The sequence below is a fragment of the Gouania willdenowi genome, chromosome 6 (genome assembly GCF_900634775.1).
Source record: "Gouania willdenowi chromosome 6, fGouWil2.1, whole genome shotgun sequence".
Taxonomy (NCBI): Eukaryota; Metazoa; Chordata; class Actinopteri; order Blenniiformes; family Gobiesocidae; genus Gouania; species Gouania willdenowi.
This window is the reverse complement of record NC_041049.1, coordinates 66,118,652-66,137,123: the sequence shown is the minus strand read 5'-3', so window position 1 is coordinate 66,137,123 and position 18,472 is coordinate 66,118,652. Positions and strand designations below refer to the sequence as shown.

Below are 18,472 nucleotides of genomic sequence, written 5' to 3'. Positions count from 1 at the left end.
ACATAATCGATCCGCGATTTGTTTGTTTGTTTGTTTGTTTTTGTTTTAAAATAAAACTTTTTATATTTTTGAATTATCGTATAAGGCAAGTATGTCACGTCTTGTGTTCGGTCAGTACAACCTACAATTTAATTTGTTGTAAAATTAGGCGGACTAGTAAAATTATGGCATGATGATCTAAATATTAGTTTTTTATAAATGATAAAATGGCTTTGGAAATATACGTTTATTTTGTTGAATAATTGTGCTTAATGTGTTCTCTGTGATTACCTACTGGACACCTTGGGGATGCACGTTTTATTTTATTTTATTTTATTTTATTTTATTTTATTTTATTTTATTTTATTTTATTTTATTTTATTTTATTTTATTTTATTTTATTTTATTTTATTTTATTTTATTATTGTTTCTCTCGACTTTTCTGATATCGACTGCCTTGGCTTTGTGGAGCTTTTGTCAGTCAGCTGACAAGTGGAGTCATGTGACTTGGGTGTCTTCGTGTTTACACTTTCCGGGACTCGAACCGTACGGTGCCGCTGATTCTGCCCGCTGAAGCTGTGCGTTCAGCGGGTAAAATGCCGGAGGGCGGCGCGGTGGAGGTGTCGGTGGTAACTGGACAGCTTTGTGCGGAGGTCGGGGACACTCAGAGAGCCCAGCTCGGTCCTGGAGGCTCCCTGCTTTGCTGTCTGACAGCCCGGGGTCAGCTGCTGCTTTGCGACCTACAGAACACCGAGGCTTCGGCCGTGGAAGGCTGCTTCACCGAGTGAGTCAACCCCCAATGTTACACAGGGTTCTTTCACTTTAATACTTCCTGGAGCTGTGCAAACACAACAATTGGACACAAAATATGAAGAAAATATATACAAGAGCTCGTTCTTATAATTCAAACACGCACTTTGGGAATCCATAATGAAACAATGACATTTACTGTTAAACGTATTGTTCATTTTGTCTATTTAGTGTTGGTGGGTTAATTAAAAATGACAACATAAGATTTACTAAATGTTGTGATTGACTATCTCTTCTTTACAGCCATATTTAAAATATTAGGTTAACTTAGGGCTGGGCAATATATCAAGATAAAAAATGGATTGAGTTTTCTATTTTGGTGATCTTGAAAGCTACAATATTGCCTATATTGATATATATTATACCTAATTTTGTATTAAAATCCTGCTTTCGTTACTTCTCAGAACAGCATGAAAAGCACAGTTTGATGGATTGTTGAATGCGTCCTAATCCAGACCATCTCTACATAAGCCACATGACAGAAGTCACTCACACATGCTGTCCTTTATAGGAAAAAAAAAAAGTGGCACAAATTGTGCAACTGTTTGTTAATAAATGAGCCTGTGTGGCAAATTTAACCCAGGATTTTTTTTCTGGTCTGACTTTATTTGATTTAAAAATATGGAGATTCATATCTTTTATCCCTGTTTTAAGAAAAAAATATTGAGATATAAGTTTTGGTCCATATCGCCCAGCTCTAGAGTTAAATACACAACCTTTAGCTGTGATATTCCTTGATAAATATGCCTTTAAGGAAGTAAGTTTGTCGTTGGCTACAGCGTAGTGACAAGCGTAGCTGTTTTTTGTTTCTACTGAAAATGATCTTTTATTTTAAAAACCAGGCATCATTAGTTATGTGTAGGTTTTATATCATTCAATATACAGTATATATATGAATAATTCATGTAGTTCACCTGCCTTGTGTTGTGCTTAAGTATATCGGACGGTATATATATAATTTTCCTCTGTGTGTTTTATCAATTAATTAAATTGAATTAAAATTAATTAAAACATTTTTTTAAGTTGAATTCTATCTTAGTCCTGTTGTTTTGTAGATGGATTTAAAATGTTAAGTTGTTGACCCTTGAATTAATATTACAAACACTTTTTTCTTGCTCTTGTAGATGTTGGAAACACACGCAGCTAAGGTCTCTGTTTGGCCTCAGAGTAGTTTTATATTTAAATGTTTCCATGCTAATCCTTCATACCCTGTGCATATCATTCAGCTTTTCGTGGGAGGAGGAGGCACAGCTCCCTGTCACTGGCTGCAGACTGCTAGCTATTGGTTCTCAGGGACTGTTGAAGCTGCTGCAGGTGGAACCAAAGCAAACGTCCCCCGCTTCTCTGCTTTGTGTGTCTGAGTGGTCCGCAGAGCGTCTCCTGCAGGCTGTCAGGGAGTTTGGCCACAGTGAGTAACACTTTGTTTTATTATTGCTCATCTCCTCCACATTTTTCTTTTGCTTTTTTTTAACAGTCTGTGCAGCGCATGCTTCATATTCCTACTAAATAAGGAAACTTGAAGATTATTATTTGCAATCTATGCATTACAGACCGTAAAAGTGCTGTCTTCCAATGAGATTGTGAACAAGTCCCACATGTTTTTTTTTAAGTTGGCATGTAGCAGCACAGACTGAGCAGGGTCAAAGGGTAAAAAGGTAAAGAGTTCCACTTTTATTTCCTCTTCTCATTTTCAGGTGTAGCTCAGGTGCATTCTCTGCGTTTGTTGTCCTTTGCGTCCGGATGCTGTCGCGTTCTGCTCAATTGGGAGTGGCTGCTGCAGCTGCACTGGCAGCATGTGGAGGAGAACCTGCAAACCTCTTCCTGCTGCAGAGTAGAGTTGCATGAAAGCGAGAGAAATCTGGCGGTGAATCACTGCGTCTGCACAGAAACCCTGTTCATCCTCAGCTCCACAGGGCTCATATGTATCCTCTGAAAACACACATGTGACCACTGTCTGTTGCTGGTATAGATTACGTATGCTGGTCAACTAGTTTAGTGGTTCTCAACCTTTTCAGCCCACGACCCCCAAATTAAAGGTTCCAGAGACAGGGGACCCCTACTGGACATGAAGGTGGTTGAACACAGACATGAACATTGAAGAACAGTCATGTGGAGACAGGACCATCTATAAGTGGGAATAAAGGGGAGAGATTTTTGGGGTCCATCCATAAAGTCAGCAAAATGATGGTCCATTGTTCTATGAATCTGTGATAAACACATTTATTTATTTATCTGAATAATATCCACTGTTATACAGGACGTTTAGTATTATTTGGGCCATACTATGTAGTCATATTAAAGATGTAAATCCTTGTTTTAATCAGAAATAAAATGGATTAAAAGTAACCAAGAATGTTGGAAAAGGTGGTGAAATGGGATTTTAAAAACCACAGAAATTGGTTAAAATTTGTAAATTAGTGACCAAAAATTGACAGAAAATATAATAAAAAGGGTTCAAAGTAGAGCTGGGCAATATATCGTGATTCAAGATGTATCGAGTTTTCTATTTTGGCGATATAGAAAATGTCAATATCATCTATATCGAGATATATTTATATTTTTTTCACTTGTTTTGATTTATACAATCACACAGTACAAATCAGATCATACACAAGAATGATATTATTTATAGAGTACAGTCAAAGAGTGTCTGTGACAAACATTTTATATCTTATTTTTTTTATTATTAAAATAGTGGTTTTAAGAGAGTTTATTTCTCTACTTCACAGAACATGAAAAGCAGATGACTGAATGCATCCTAGCCCTGACCTTCCCCTAAACAAGCGACACTACAGAACTCACTCACACGTCCTGTCTGTTAGAGGGAAAAAAAAGCCAAAAGTGGCATGTATTGTGCAATTACTTGTTAATAAATGTCTGTGTGGCATTTTTCATCAACAAATTTAACCCAGAATTGTCTTTCTGGTAAGACTTTATTGAGTTAAAAAATATTGAGATTTATATTGTATATCGTCATTTTGAGAAAAGATATCAAGATATGAGTTTTGGTCCATATTGCCCAGCCCTAGTTCAAAGTGTCAATATTGGAACAATTAGTGGGGACAATTTGTTTAAAATGGCAACCATTAGGAATGACAAATTGTAAATGTGGTTAAATAGGTAAAAAATAATCATGAAATATGGTGAAAAGAGGTTAAAAGTGGCAATAATGGATCAACATATGTGATGTTCTTCTATCACTGAGAGGGCATGGCTTCAGTGTACCTCTAAAACTGCTAAAGATCCTGTATTCATGTCAGATAACCACTCCTGCTCACTTGAATGTTGAATAACAACCAGAAACCACAGGTTACTGTGAAGCAGAACGGGCAGATCGGGTCATGGTGATGTGATGTTTTGATTCTGCTTTGTGCACACAGTGGTTTGTTCTCTTTAACCACGCCTCCTCTAGCTGTGCACAACGTGTCAGATGGCTGCCTGCTGGCCAGGGTGGACCTGCCTGCCTACCTGAACTCTGAGCTGACAGAGGATGAGCTCTCTTCATCCCTGCCCTCGTCTTCCTCCTTCTGCCTCTTTCAGGTGTCGGCAGACCTCAGCACTGTTGTGGCTGTAACCGGCTCACACACTGCTGTGGCTGTCGACCTCAATCACTATTTCAGGTAAAGAAACACAGATCTTTCAGTGAATACTTGTATACTGTAGTTTTGGGGAAGTGGCTTGTAGACCAGAGCCACATACATCTGTGGGTTTGTCAGCCATGCACCACTATTAACAGGGTTCCCGTGGATCCTTAAAAAGTCTTAAAAGGCATTAAATTCAATTCAAGTTAATTCTCATTAAAATGTCTTAAATCAATATTTCAAAAATCTTACATTTTAAGACATAATAAGTATGATTTTCTGATTGTAGTTAGTCTCACATTTCAAAATAATTGGTATTGTTCATTTAAAAAAAAAAAAAAAAATTTATAAACAACATGGAAAATGTAAATTTAACAAAAATTTCCTGTCCAACAAAGATTTTTCCTAATGGCTTTTCTTTTATATTTTTGTTGTTTTATAGATTTCTGGCTTTTTTTGTAGTCATCTTGTGTTTTTGGCGTGATTTTGATTATTTTAGTCTGTTTCTTTGTGTATTTTACTGTCATTTTGTGTATTTTTGTGTGTTTACTTTGGGTGCCGCAAGTTGCACGTCTGCACTAGACACTAGAAAGAAATAACCCTAACCCTATGTAATTGATGTGGCATTTTTTTTTCTTCTCCCAGTTATGTTTACTGTGAAGTTGGCCTTAAAATGAATTTCAAACAGCCATAAAAAGTCTCAAAAGGTCTTGAATTTAATTTGACTAAAGTTGTAGGAACCTTGATTATACATTATTACTATTATTGCCCTTCAGGTTGAATGTTGTGTGTAATTATTGGCTGGGAGTTTAATGACGTTCAGTGGGACCTTTTTGCATTTTTGGCAAGTCATGTGTACTTCTCTATATATCATAAGTTCCTACCCCATAATTTCATACGCTTTTTCATTTTTGGAACAGCAGGCTCTCCTAAACCCCTAAATGTGTCTCGAACACTGGTTCCCAAAGTCTTAATCTACAATTTCAAAACAATGGTTGGTATTTAAAGGGTGAATTTAGTTAAACTACAACTTGACTTTTTTAATTACTTCAATAGTAAGTAAATACAGTGTTCTTTGTAAAATGTAGCTAGTTAATGTCTGATAGTGTGATAAAATCGCCTTCCTTATAGCATTGTAGTTGTTTATTTATTTATTTTTTTTAATACAAAATGTACATACTGTTCACTTTACCCCCTTTCCTGTACTATTTATTTCTGTCCTATGTTATATATTGTTTATTTATTTATTTCATTTCTTGCACTGTTATTGGAGTTGGCTTGTTTTAATCTCATGGTACATGTGTACAAGGACAATAAAGGCATTCATCATCATCATCCTTCATCATCATAAAATGGCCTCTACAGCATAAAATAATCCTATTTCTATAAATAAAAAAAAAACAGTTATTTATTGACCAATAGTGCTGTTAGTTTGTGGTGAATTTCCCCAAAAAAATACCCTAAAAAGGAACTGGAAAGATTTCCAGATAATTTTTTAATTAATTGTTAAATCTTTCCCAGTACCCCCTGCAATGTGCTCCTGTACACCTAAGGGTACTCGTACCCCTGATTGGGACCCACTGCTCTAGGTTTTAATATGTATGTGTTTAGGGAGAATGGATGGATGAGACTTAAATTACTATTTTTTATTTTGTAGCACTTTGTATGTTGCATTGGCAGAGATGTGGATTGATTATTTGTTTGAAAGCCTGAATTTCCTTTTTGTTGTTGTCTTTTAGGAAGCACTCGCAGCACTTATTGTGTGCTGCATCCAAACGTCATTCTTCTCTCCGTCCGGAGCACATGAAGGATCAGGACAGCGTGTTTAGCTCCAGCTCCAGTATCGCTGCGCTCGGCGCCACCTTCACCACTGATCGGTACGTGTGTGTGTGTGCGCGAGGAAGTCTGAACATTAGAGATTTATTATATTAGATAATCGCAATCAGTCATGTGATTTAGATCCTGGTTTGAGTTGTTCTGATGCATCATTCCTGTTTACGTCTGGACTTAATTCTAGATCCTGGGAAGCGCGCCTTGCTTCAATGCACAGCTTAGCTCAACAAGGTGAAACCCTTCTTCACTACTCTACTTCCTCCAATAAGGCCTGGATGTCGTGGTGGTCCTCGCTCCCCCATTTAGAGTCCCATTTGGAACCGTTATCGGCCCAAAGCAGAGCTCCTCCAGATGGGATGATTGTAAATCTCTCAGTTCCTGAAGTTTTCGCCCCATCTCTGCTCAGCGTCTCTGAATTCTCTGCCCTGCTGACCTTCAGCAGCCCTGGGAACACCAACACCACTGTGGTTTACTGGGACTTTGTGTCCAAGACTGTGAGTTACCATGAAGTGGATGGCGAGGCAGCTCCAGTTCAGCACTGTGGAGAACAACAGCAGCGACTTCTGCTGAAGAGTGAGTCAGATGCTGAAGCACGGGGAATCACAGAATATTAATCACATTAGAAATAAGAAATTATGCTTTTAAATTGGTCATGGAGCAGTATTTAATTTTTAAAGGGGCAGTATTATGAAAAAATCTCTTTATAGTGGTTTTGCTACAGTGATACATCCCTTTAGTCTCATTCAGAGGGCCAAAGTTGAAAAAGTTCCATTTCCTCCCTCCCTTGTTATTCCACATTTTGTAAAAAGTCAGCTTTAAACGGGGAAGTTAGATTGTTCCCCTTCATGACATCATAAGGTGGAAACTCCTCCTCCTGACAATCCTGGCTCTTCCTACATATAAGAATGTGAGCTCCACAAACTACCTCACTTGTGAAACAAACATTGCGGTTTAATATAGAATGTACATTATACTTTAATGTCATATATGTAAAGCTAAATACGCAAACATTCTTCTCTGTATTTAACCCCTCCCTGAGGAGCAGTGGGCAGCCACGGTGTAGCGCCCAACGAACAGTTAGGGTTAATATAAGGGACTGATCTACATCCCACAGTGATGGACAAGGAAGATTAGAACTAGTGAGCCTATGATTACAAGCCTGCTCCCTTAACCAATAGTCCCTTTATCCACAGTTAATATATTTACGTTCAGTATTTAGATTATCCAGTATATAGATAATCCAAAGCGCAGCGTGAGCATTTACAGTTCCATTTTTAGTAGCCGTTATACCGCCTCATATCGCCTTTGACATGATCTGACGTGTTTGTGACTCAATGGACAAAACAAATGATCATCACCTGAGATGCGCTATTCCTGTGGTCAGAATAGGTGAGAATGACAAGAAAGTGATTTAGCAGCTTAATACTCTGGTGAGTGTTTGAAGCAGCTGACTCAGATGACAGTTTACACTGCTGCTGCCGCACACACACACCCTGAAGCAGCGTTTGTTGGACTCACAATCACAATAGCTGCCTAAATAGCCATGTGTTTTACTGTATTGTGCAGTTTTTTGGCTGAAAACAGTAACAAGTGTGTGCATAGCAAAAAAAAGATTGCTATGGTGACTGATCTCCCTTTACAAGAGCGAGGCATGAAGTCTGCATCTACAGACACGCCCACTCATGCTAATGCATGAAGGCCCAAAAACAGCCTGTTTTTAGAAGCGTCATGAACGTGACTTTTCAGAGGGCGAAAAAACCACAGAAAACAGGCGAGTTTGGGAAAATAATCCTCAAATACTATGTTGTTGGGTTTCTTAGAACCAACGGAGATGGGTGAAAACTAGCATAATACTGGACCTTTAACTAATCTAGTAGAGGATGTTGTGTAACAAAGGTCTTTATATTTCCTTCCCAGAATCGGGTCTTTCTCAGGTCCTCTTCTCAGTGTCGCAGCAAGAACTGCTCAGTCGGTTGATGATGTTCGGCACCGCATCCACCGTGGATGCAGTTTGTCACCTGAACAACTGGGGGCGCTGTTCTGTGCCCATCCACACTCTGCAGGTGAGCTCACACTCCTGTGATTAGAATGTGATTAAAAACAATCCGGTTGCAGTACCTTTAAAGTTCTGCTCTGTGTTTTATAGGCGGGACTGAAGAACCGACAGCTGGACACAGTGGATTTCTACCTGAAGAGTAAAGAAAATGCTCTGAACCCCGAAACAGCCTCCACTGACAGCCTCACTAACGGTAACTATTCATTATTAATATATACCGTTTTCTGCCTTTTTACACTGTTATTTGTGTCCTTAAACAATTAGTCAGGAAAGCAGGTCTGCCAATAACCTAAAGATTTAAACAATGTTTGTTAAATAAAACATTTTTAATAAAAAAAACATTTTAAATTAAATTTTAAATAAAACATTTAAAAAATGCTAAGAAAAAGACATCAAAATATATGAAATGTGACAAATAAATATGATATGACAAAAAATAATGAAATAAGACAAAAATATATATACTGTATGAAAGTTGATAAAAAAATATAAAAGTAGAAAAAAAATTGTGTCAAAAAATTATAACATGAGACAATGATAAAATAGACCTAAAATAGAAGAATTGGACAAAATAATTAGTTATAGTTGAAAAAAGGCAGAAAATTTGAGAAAGGAATGATAAAATTTGACGAAAATACAAAAAATAGAGAGAGATAAAAAAACAAAAAAACATAGTAGATACAATGAAACAAAAAATGCAATTCGACAAAATCATTAAATTAGAGAAAAGAATAACATTAGAAATATGTAAGTAGACAAGAAACCATAAACATAGACAAAAATTAATGAAAACAAGATGTAATCAATTTACCTAAAAAATAGATAAAATCAGACAATGGTCATAACATTTGAAATTAAAAAAGATATACAAAATTAGACCAAAAACCAATTTATTTAGACAAAAAATAAAAATCAAACATCAAAATCCCTCGCCATCTCTTTCCTTCCTGTTTTACTGGTAGCCTGCTACGATAGCTTATTCTCTTGGTAAAACCCTTTATGTCTTTGTGCTCTCACTCATGCAGGCGTGCAGGAACTGTGTCCTGCGTTGGACCTTCTTTGTTCAGCTGTCAAAGATTCACACAGTGAAGCCAACAGCCGTCAGTTCTCTGAACAGCTGCTGCTCATCACCATGACATTTGTCAACACCCAGATCCGCTCCGTCTTATCCAACACGCACTGTGAGCGCTCAGACGTACACATGTGGAGCAGCTCCAGATGGTTTTGTTGGCTAGAAAACAGCTGTTGTTCTTTTTTTGCAGATGGCGATGCAGATGTGCTGAGATGTGTGGACATCCTGGACCAGTATGCCACGGAGCTGAGGACCTACATGAAGAGATTCCCGTGGTCTCCTAAGGCTGACTTAATCACTGCTGCTTCTGTACAGAAGGAGGCTCAGGATGAGTGGGAGCTGCTCCCAATGGAGGTGAAATTAGATATTTTCCCTTCTCTGTTTTGTCTTCTTTTGAGGCTGTGAGAGAGAGAGAGATGATAATTAACAACTGAAAGCATTATAAATATGGGGTTTTATAATGTTTATTTTTAGGTCAAAAGTATTATCATACTGAATATTACCTGAAACTCACAAAAACACACAAAATAAGAGAAAAATATACTGAATAATAAAAAGAACAAACAACAACAAAATACACAAAATGACACCAAAAACACACACTATTACCAGCAAAACACAAAACTACAACAAAGACACACTAAATGAGATAGAAATACACAAAATCACTACATAATACAAAAAAATAACAGAGAAACATACAAAACGACATAAGAAACAACCAAACCATACCAAAACACACAAAATGAGATAAAATAATTTAAATAACACCCAAAACACACACAATGAGAGAAATATATACTGAACAATAAAAAGAACAGGTAAATGATGACAAAATGACACCAAAAACACAAAAATGTACACAGAAAACACACAAAATGATGATAGAAATTATCTTGATTAGACCATGAACTGAAAAAACAAGGGCCAGTCTTGGTCCCTCATCAGGAGGGAGATGACCAGAAATGATAATAAAAAAAAAATAAATAAATCTAATCAGGATGCACTAAATCATGTTTCATTCCACTTATTTATAAAATGAGGTTCTTTATAATGTGTGTTATCACTCATTCATTCCATCATTATCGTCTAAAGTTGTTTTTTTTCCACATAATTCTGATAACCCTGACCCTAACCCTGAAAATGTGGTAGTTGGACAAAGGGGACACTTCAGCCAAAAAAAGTTTGAGAACCAGTGGCTTAGCACAAGGTCAAAAAATGAAAAGAACCGTTTGTGCGTCTTACAGGAGCTGATCCATCAGTCCATCCTGACCAATCAGATTCCCAGAGCCCAGTTCATCCTACAGAGGCAGGGCCGGCCTGAGCAGCACTTGTCGGCTCTGAGGGTAGAGGGTCTACGTCAGGTCATCTCCTGCCTGAGAAACAGAGACCTGCAGCGTGCAAAAACTCTGCTCATTAACATGGTGAGAGCCTCACAAATGCATTACCCTCCAATGGTCCTCATCCTTCAACAAGGCTCTTCACTCTGGGAAGTGCTGTTAATCCTGCAAGCACCAGAGGTCTTCAATGTGTTAAAAGTCCGTAGCTCCATTGTGGTTAGATATATTATATAGCAGGGGTCACAAACACAGTGCCCATTAGCACCAGGTAGCCCGCATGGACCATGTGTTGGGCCCTCAGGAGCTCTAGTCACCATTGAGCTCCATCTAAAATCTGATTTACTTTCCAGGATTCAGACTCACAAAGATAAATACATATGACAGATGTAGTTAGTATTAGTAGAGTTAAATACTGCTGTGCATGATAAAGTTTTAGTATTAAATTACCATCTTTAAATGTTTATTTTCACTAAAACACTGTGACCAATGTTTTAAAGTGCTGCAGTTTTGGTGTATGGGTTGTGATGCATTTTATATATATATATATATATATATATATATATATATATATATAAGATAATTTTCTATGAAATGTAATGAAAATGAAACAATTGCATAGATGAAGAGAAACAAAGTGTTGCATTTTGAAACTTTAGCATTTTTAAGTTACTGCTAGCCTTCCTTATTATCTTACCCTCTAATTCCAATGAAAGCGTGAACATTTAGTATTTGACAAGTAGCTAACTAGTAGCTCTTTGGACTATACAGTACCTATGAAGTAGCTCACAGTTTCAGAAAGGTTGGTGACCTCTTATATAGTAACTCTAAAATAATAAACATATTTTTCTTAAAAACAATGTTAGATGATAAGTTGATAAGTTCTCTCTGTTCTTGTTGTGTGTTCACAGGGTTTGAGTGTGAAGCAGCAGCTCTACAATATTTGCCTTTACACAGACAGCCAAGACCTCATGGAGTTAATGGTACACGAAACAAATTCCATTATTTTTAAAGCCACATTTAACAGTAAACTTATAGTTTATCTTTTGATTATGACTTTTTATCTTTTGACTTATTATGTCCTATTCTGATATTTTATCTTATAATTCTAACTTTTTATCTTGTAATTCTAACTTTTTATCTTATAATTATAACTTTTTTAACTACTAATTTTGACTGTAATTATGACTTTTTTGACTTGATATGTTGTAAGATAAAATGACAAAATATATTTCTGAATCTGTCAAATAATGATATGTTTTTATCACATAATTATGACTGATATTATTATTTCTGCCACAAAATGTGGAAGGGAGATATAGGTTTGAGCTCCGTCCGTGCGTCCGAGTAAAGTGGACAGCTTTTCTTAGAATTTTTTAAGATAGTATCACTAAATTCGGTGTGAAGCGTCAGGGTATCAATACCTTGATGGAGTTCGAAAATGAGAAGCGCACGATTTTTTCCTGCCCTTGTTCTGTTTTTTTACTTGTTTGAGGTATCTTCAAAGGGGACAGCTTTTCTTAGAAATCGTTTAAGATAGGATAATTAAATTTGGTGTGTGGCTTCAGCGTATCAATACCTTTATGGAGTTCGAAAATGAGAAGTGCGCAATCATTTCTTCTGGAGTTATTGCCCTTGTGCTCTGTTCGTGGCATCTTCAAAGGGGACAGCTTTTCTTAGAAATATTCTGATATCATAATATTTTCTTATGTATACATCTAAGTTCGATTTAGGACATTTAGGAAAAGGTTGTGAGTTATAATGAGAGCCAGTCTGGCGGGGGATGTTGATGACTGTCTTTTTGTTAGTGTTATATATAGGGATGTAACGATTAATTGTAAGGCAGTTAAAAATCGATTCATAGGTCTCACGGTTGATATCGATTTTCTGAAAATTGAATCGCAGTACTTTTTTTAACCACAAGTGTAGGCGGCGGGCGGAGTCGGCGGGCGGAGTCTGCTAATACTTTCTTTCTGGCTGCCTTCTACTCTTAAATATGTTAATAAATGATTCATTACCCCTTTAGCACCGAAAGAATATCTGTAATATTACTTGAAAATCTGTAAAAGTCACGCTTTTCTATTAGCTCTGTCTGCTAGCATAGCTTCTCTTCTTCACTGCAAGATATCTGCATGCCAACCGACCACTGGGTTACCAGCGCCCTCTGCTGGTCCAAACAAATATGACGTAAATCAGTGCAATCGTTTTTTTTTTTTTTTAAAGTCCAATTGTTAAGGCACACAATACATTTTCAGTTGCACTTTTAAAAGAAAAAGAACTATTATGCAGTTTTGCATTGTTTATTATAGAACCAGAATTTAAATTAATAGGCTTCATTTTCATTTGTATTATTCCTTTATTTATTTCATTCAAGATTTATTTTTAGTTAAATTGCATTGTTTTGAATAGTTTATCAAGGAATTCTTTTGACAATGAAAAATAAAAGGAAAATAGTACAGTATTTTCTAGTTTTTTTCCCAAAAAAAAAAATTTGTCTACAGTCTCATTTTGTAAAATAAATCGTGAGAGAATCGTATCGTGAACCCAGTATCGTGAATCGAATCGTATCGGGAGTTGAGTGAATCGTTACATCCCTAGTTATATATATATATCTCTTATTACTTCTGTATCACACAATTTCAAATAGGTTTTTATATAATCATGATTTTGTTTTGTAGTTATAGCCTATCGTGGGATATTTTTTATTTTTCCAGTGGTAGAAACAGGCCTTCATAATTTAAAAAAAGGTTTTCACCGATAGTTTATAATGAAGCATCGGTTGATGATTTCACCTGTACGTGGTTGTTCGTCGAACGGTTAGGTGGAGGAGCTGTCCCGTCAGAAATACTTCTCTGAGGAGGACATGCAGAGTTTTCTGTTTATCAAAGAGATGGAGAAACTTGGATCGATGCCATCCATCCAGGCCTCGACAAACCTTTTGTCGTCAAGGTACGGTCTCGATCTGCCATTTGCTGTTTCGAACACAGAAAACAAACACGTTTGCTTGTATTTTCAATTTGTGTACCCTTCGTTCTTTGGTTATTCCATTTTAAAACTAAAATCAAAATAACAAATAAATGGTGTGGTTATTTGGTTTTACTGACTAGTTATTGATGCTGGAAGTCCGAATCTGTGAATATCTGCCAACTTTACCGAACAGCGTTACAGCCCAAGTAGTATTCAAATAAACTGGTGACTGACGATCGACTGTGAGGCTGGTGTGAGGAACAATAGATGTTAGAACATCTACCATTTGACACTTTTGCAAAAACAATTACATCCCAAGTTGATCACAAGAAACGAGGAGCACCAGTAGATTCATTACACCACCTCTGTTTCCTTTAATCACATATCATGTGCATGTTTTACATCATGTCTTTTTGTTGTTTTGATTTATTTATGTATTAATAACGTTTAGATTCACCACTTCATCAGTTGTGTGACTTATGCGACGCTCCTTTTTTATTGTCAGGTAGTAAAAGTCCCCCTCTTCTGTGGGTCCCCTTTGTATGGTGAGCTTAAAACATGAAGCTCTCGTCCTAGTTTCCCCTTAAATATCCAAATATCACTCAAACAGAAAAAGATTCCATTTTAAAACCAAAAAAAATGCTGCTTGTCTGTTTTTTTATTTTTCTGTATTTCTGTTTTGGTTTTAAGTAAGTAAAACAAAATAACCACACCATTTATTTGTTATATTGATTTGATTTTGAAACAGAATAACCAAAAAACGAAGGGTACACAGATTATTTTCCTACTAAACCTATTTCATATTTTGCAGTCATCAATTTGTAAGAGTGTGTGTAATGTTGCAGTTTTTTGTATATTTGTCCGAGCTGTAGATTCCGTTACCCACAGTTTGGCAGCGGAGGCAGAATACTAACCTTTGCTCATTTCCCAGGGTTCCTCAGATGCTTCCCACGATGAATGGAGGTGAGGAGCTTCTGAGGGAGTTGTTGGAACAAGAGAGCTCCGAGGAACTGGAGGGAGGACTTTGGAGAAACCTCAGATTGGACTGGGTGAAGGACTGGGATCAGAGTTCCCAGACAGCTGTTCTCCTATCGAGACGCAAACCTTCAGGTAGACGATCCAAAGTTGGAGGTCAAGGCCCTAATTCTAGTAACACATCTTGTATTTTTTGTTCCTTTTGTTTGCTTTCTTTAATATCTGCAAAGGAGGTAATTTTTTCATCTGTGTTTGTTTGTTTTTTGTGTTCTGAGAGCTCTTGTCATGGTTTTTTTAGCAACATGGAGAGAAAAGCAAATCTCTGCAGACAGTATGTTGTCATGGGGGGTGAAAGTAACTAATAACTTTTATTTTGAGTACTATTTAAATGAACTACTTTTTACTTGTACTTGAGTATTTCATGTATGACTTACTTGTATTTGTACTCAAGTACAATTTCAATCAAGTAACAGTACTTCTACTTGAGTAGGATATATCAGTACTCTTTACACCTCTGTAAAATACTTTATTGTTATCTTCCCATATTCAAACATCTAATCTGTCTGTTAAGTGTACCTGTTTAAAATGAGAGTGATGATGAGAGACATTTTTACTTTAAGTAAAGGCTTAATGTTCACATCCCATGTCTGCTTGATTCTTCCTGTTTTCACAGTGATGACAGCTTCCCTTGTTTTCTTTAGATCTGAGTTCCTGTGGCTCCTCTGAGTTGTGGCGTTATCTGACTTCACTCCACGACATGGACCGAGTGCTCAATTGGATCCAGAGTATAGACACACCCGGTACCAACCAGTGGCCCGAGTTAACGCCAGAGCTGGTCAACGACTACACAGTGTGTAGCACCTTAATGAGGGAGAACATCCTGGATGTGCTGGCCAGGTAGAGCCACAAAAATCAATGTTTTTACCTGAATGTTGTTAGTTAATGTCTTTTCATGGGGGCATTTTGTTCTCCAGGAGAGGCGTTTTTATCCCAGATGAGTTGTCAGACTGTGGGCAGCTGTTGTGGAGGTTGGCTCAGACTGGAGCCCTCATGGCCTCATCTCATCCCATCCCTCACTACCACTCCCCCCTCAGCCTGCACAGCATCCTCATCCCCTTCTGCATGGACCGGATTCTGCAGTACTTACTGTACACCTACCTGGAGCACTACAGGTGTGTGTTTGACTGTCCCAGGGCTTCACATTTGGTGATAAAGGTGCTCCGATCACGGTTTTTAGGTCAGATGATTAACATGAGGCTTTCAAAACAAGAGCAACGCAAACATCAGCCGAGTGCCAAATATTCTCTTTGCCAGATATTGGCATTGGATCATTGATCCTGATCATAGTACCATGATCAATCACACTTTGAAGGCTTGGAAGAAATGTATATCCGCATTGCACAATTCAGATCTGAACCGAGATTCAAACTCGGTGAGATAAATGAGTAACCACCCCAAAATAAATGAGTCAAATTCCCTAATGATCGGTCAGTTAAGACCCGAGATATGACTTTAGTCCAATGATGAGAGATAGGGATCTTTTTAAATTGATTCACAAATATTAATCTGATCCCCTCCAAAATTCAATTCAGTTTTATTCAACATTATTTATATTGCGTCAATTACAACAATATTCATCTCGTAGCACTTATTAAGATATAAAATTCAAATTTAATGGAATCTTCCAATGCGTAAAGTCTATATTTGGTTACAATTTTGTCAAAATCCTTTTAGTGCTTTTGACACAATCCTGCTAACAGACAAACAAATACATGATTTTTTTTTTTCATACAGAACTCATAAGAATTAATCAAAGCAATCAGTAGACGCCTCTGAGTAAGACTAACAGATGGCTGTCGAAACATGTCAGGAGATCAAAGTAAATTTCCTGGAAAAAAGTTGTCTGAATAAATGAAACCATAACATATTATTTAAAAAAAAAAAAAAAAAAAAAAAACAAAATTAACTTGCTGGAATTAAATAAATGCCAGTGAAATATTTATTTATTTTTTCTCTTTGAACCATTTTAGGGAACATTTAGAGCCATTTTAGCCTATTTGTTACTGATGAGATCAGTTCTTTTGTCATCGTCTTCAATGAAAAAGACAATCCATCTGTTTTTGCGTATATCGGTCGTTAACGATCATTTACCGGTCAAACAGAATGTCCCTATTCAATCAGTCTCTGGGCCCCTCTGACAGGCTGACTCCCAGAAACTGTCCCCTCCTGACCAATCAGACCCTGTCTGAGAGCCAGCCCTGGGTGGAGATGATGGTAAAGATTCAGGAGATCACCAGAGATGTGACAGGTTGGATACGACTCCTACAATTTTCCTTATTATTAACAGTATTTTCAAATGTTTTAGCTTTTAATTTTTGTTCTGTACTCATTGTTGTGACCTCAACCTCTCGAAACTGTCCGACCAGTTTACATGTTTCATGATCCTGTACATTACAGAAATCCACACATTTATGAGGTTAAAATTAAGATTTCTAAATATAGATTTAGTTCACTCAATTTGAACTTCATGTTTTATTTGGTGAACAGTGTGTTTCACTCTTGTTTTTCCAGACCCAGTTCTGGTTTTCCAGGCGAGTTTGATCAGTGCCCAGGTTCTGCTACCAGGCGGCCAAGCATCTCTCAGCAGTTTGCTGTTAGAGGGACACAGTCTGCTGGCTCTGGCCACGATCATGTTTGCTCCTGGAGGACTTGACCAGGTACACAAAGTCCCCCGCAGTACTTATACACCAAATACTGCAGTATTGATCTTAGTTCTCAGTCAGCCAGCAGTTTTTAATCAAGTCATCAGTCAGTTTTTATGGATATCAGTCGATCCCGATCAATGGGACCATCCTTAAGAAGTGTACTGCTGTGTGAGGGAGAAGTCCTTTAACCTGTCCTCCTGTTCTGGTCTTGTTTCATCCAGGTGATGGCTCAGCGTGGAACAGGCCAGTTACAGAGTGCGGTGGACCCTCAGCTGATGAAGATGGCTCTGACTGCTCATCCCAAGCTAAAGGCTGCACTGTTCCCCGGGAGCCCCCGAGGAAACGGACCCCCCGCCGACATCTCCGTCTACCACCTCTTACAGGTTTGCAAACACAGAAACTGTTCTGGTTTTACACTCTTGCTTTATGCTGACATGTGTTCTCATGGAGCAGACACAGTTTGTAATCAGAGTATTTGGTTGTGTTTATGCAGTCTCTCCATCCTCTGGATCCATCCAAGCTGTTTGGCTGGCAGGCAGCAAACACACTCAAGTCTACTGGTGAGTCTTAAAGGCTGCAGAAATGTTTCTGGAAGCTTCAGTCACCACTGAATTAAATCATACATCCAAAATAACAAAATGGGTTCACCAGAAGAAGATTGCATTGTTTGGACTGAGAATGAAATACTTGAAATCAAAATGAAAGTTTCTCTGAATGTTTCAGTAGAGTTGCATTCCCTGCAGTTGGTTCTACAGAATGGAGAATGCATTAGTTGTTTAGTATTGACTTGATGGGTTTTCCTGTTCAGCCTTTAAATGTGAAGTAAACATGTTTTACATCCACAGAAACGCTGGAGCTGCCTCACTTTTCCAGTTCTCATCTAATCAACAGCTTTGCTCTGATGGAAAACCTGGACTTCCTTTTCTATTTACGTCACGGTCGTCCATCTTTCGCTTATGCGACTTTACTCGTGCAGAAGCTGAGCAGCTGCAAGGATGTCAGGCTGGAGTGAGTACGGTTTCTTTAGACCAGGGGTCACCAACCTTTCTGAAACTGTGAGCTACTTCATAGGCACTGCATAGTCCGAAGGGCTACCAGTTAGAAAAGCACTACTTAAATACTACATTTTCACAGTTTCAGAATCAAAATCCTCTTTT

The 18,472-nt window shown here is 37.6% G+C and overlaps 1 protein-coding gene across 2 annotated transcripts in view; it reads left to right on the top strand.

Annotated features, from left to right (window-relative positions):
• Positions 1-470: 470 nt before the first annotated feature.
• Positions 471-18,472, top strand: part of LOC114465066 (spatacsin-like) — a 39,068-nt gene continuing 21,066 nt past the window's right edge. For both annotated transcript variants that reach the window (XM_028449826.1, XM_028449827.1), the window contains exons 1-21: positions 471-763; positions 2,016-2,197; positions 2,484-2,711; positions 4,202-4,409; positions 6,110-6,247; positions 6,388-6,776; positions 8,121-8,266; positions 8,350-8,452; positions 9,285-9,440; positions 9,522-9,685; positions 10,579-10,755; positions 11,580-11,651; positions 13,490-13,617; positions 14,567-14,745; positions 15,312-15,507; positions 15,585-15,782; positions 16,812-16,918; positions 17,182-17,327; positions 17,537-17,698; positions 17,809-17,875; positions 18,161-18,323. In XM_028449826.1, coding sequence (XP_028305627.1) covers positions 576-763; positions 2,016-2,197; positions 2,484-2,711; positions 4,202-4,409; positions 6,110-6,247; positions 6,388-6,776; positions 8,121-8,266; positions 8,350-8,452; positions 9,285-9,440; positions 9,522-9,685; positions 10,579-10,755; positions 11,580-11,651; positions 13,490-13,617; positions 14,567-14,745; positions 15,312-15,507; positions 15,585-15,782; positions 16,812-16,918; positions 17,182-17,327; positions 17,537-17,698; positions 17,809-17,875; positions 18,161-18,323 — 3,497 coding nt within the window. In that variant the 5' untranslated portion in view covers positions 471-575. The remainder of the gene's footprint in view (positions 764-2,015; positions 2,198-2,483; positions 2,712-4,201; positions 4,410-6,109; positions 6,248-6,387; positions 6,777-8,120; positions 8,267-8,349; positions 8,453-9,284; positions 9,441-9,521; positions 9,686-10,578; positions 10,756-11,579; positions 11,652-13,489; positions 13,618-14,566; positions 14,746-15,311; positions 15,508-15,584; positions 15,783-16,811; positions 16,919-17,181; positions 17,328-17,536; positions 17,699-17,808; positions 17,876-18,160; positions 18,324-18,472) is intronic.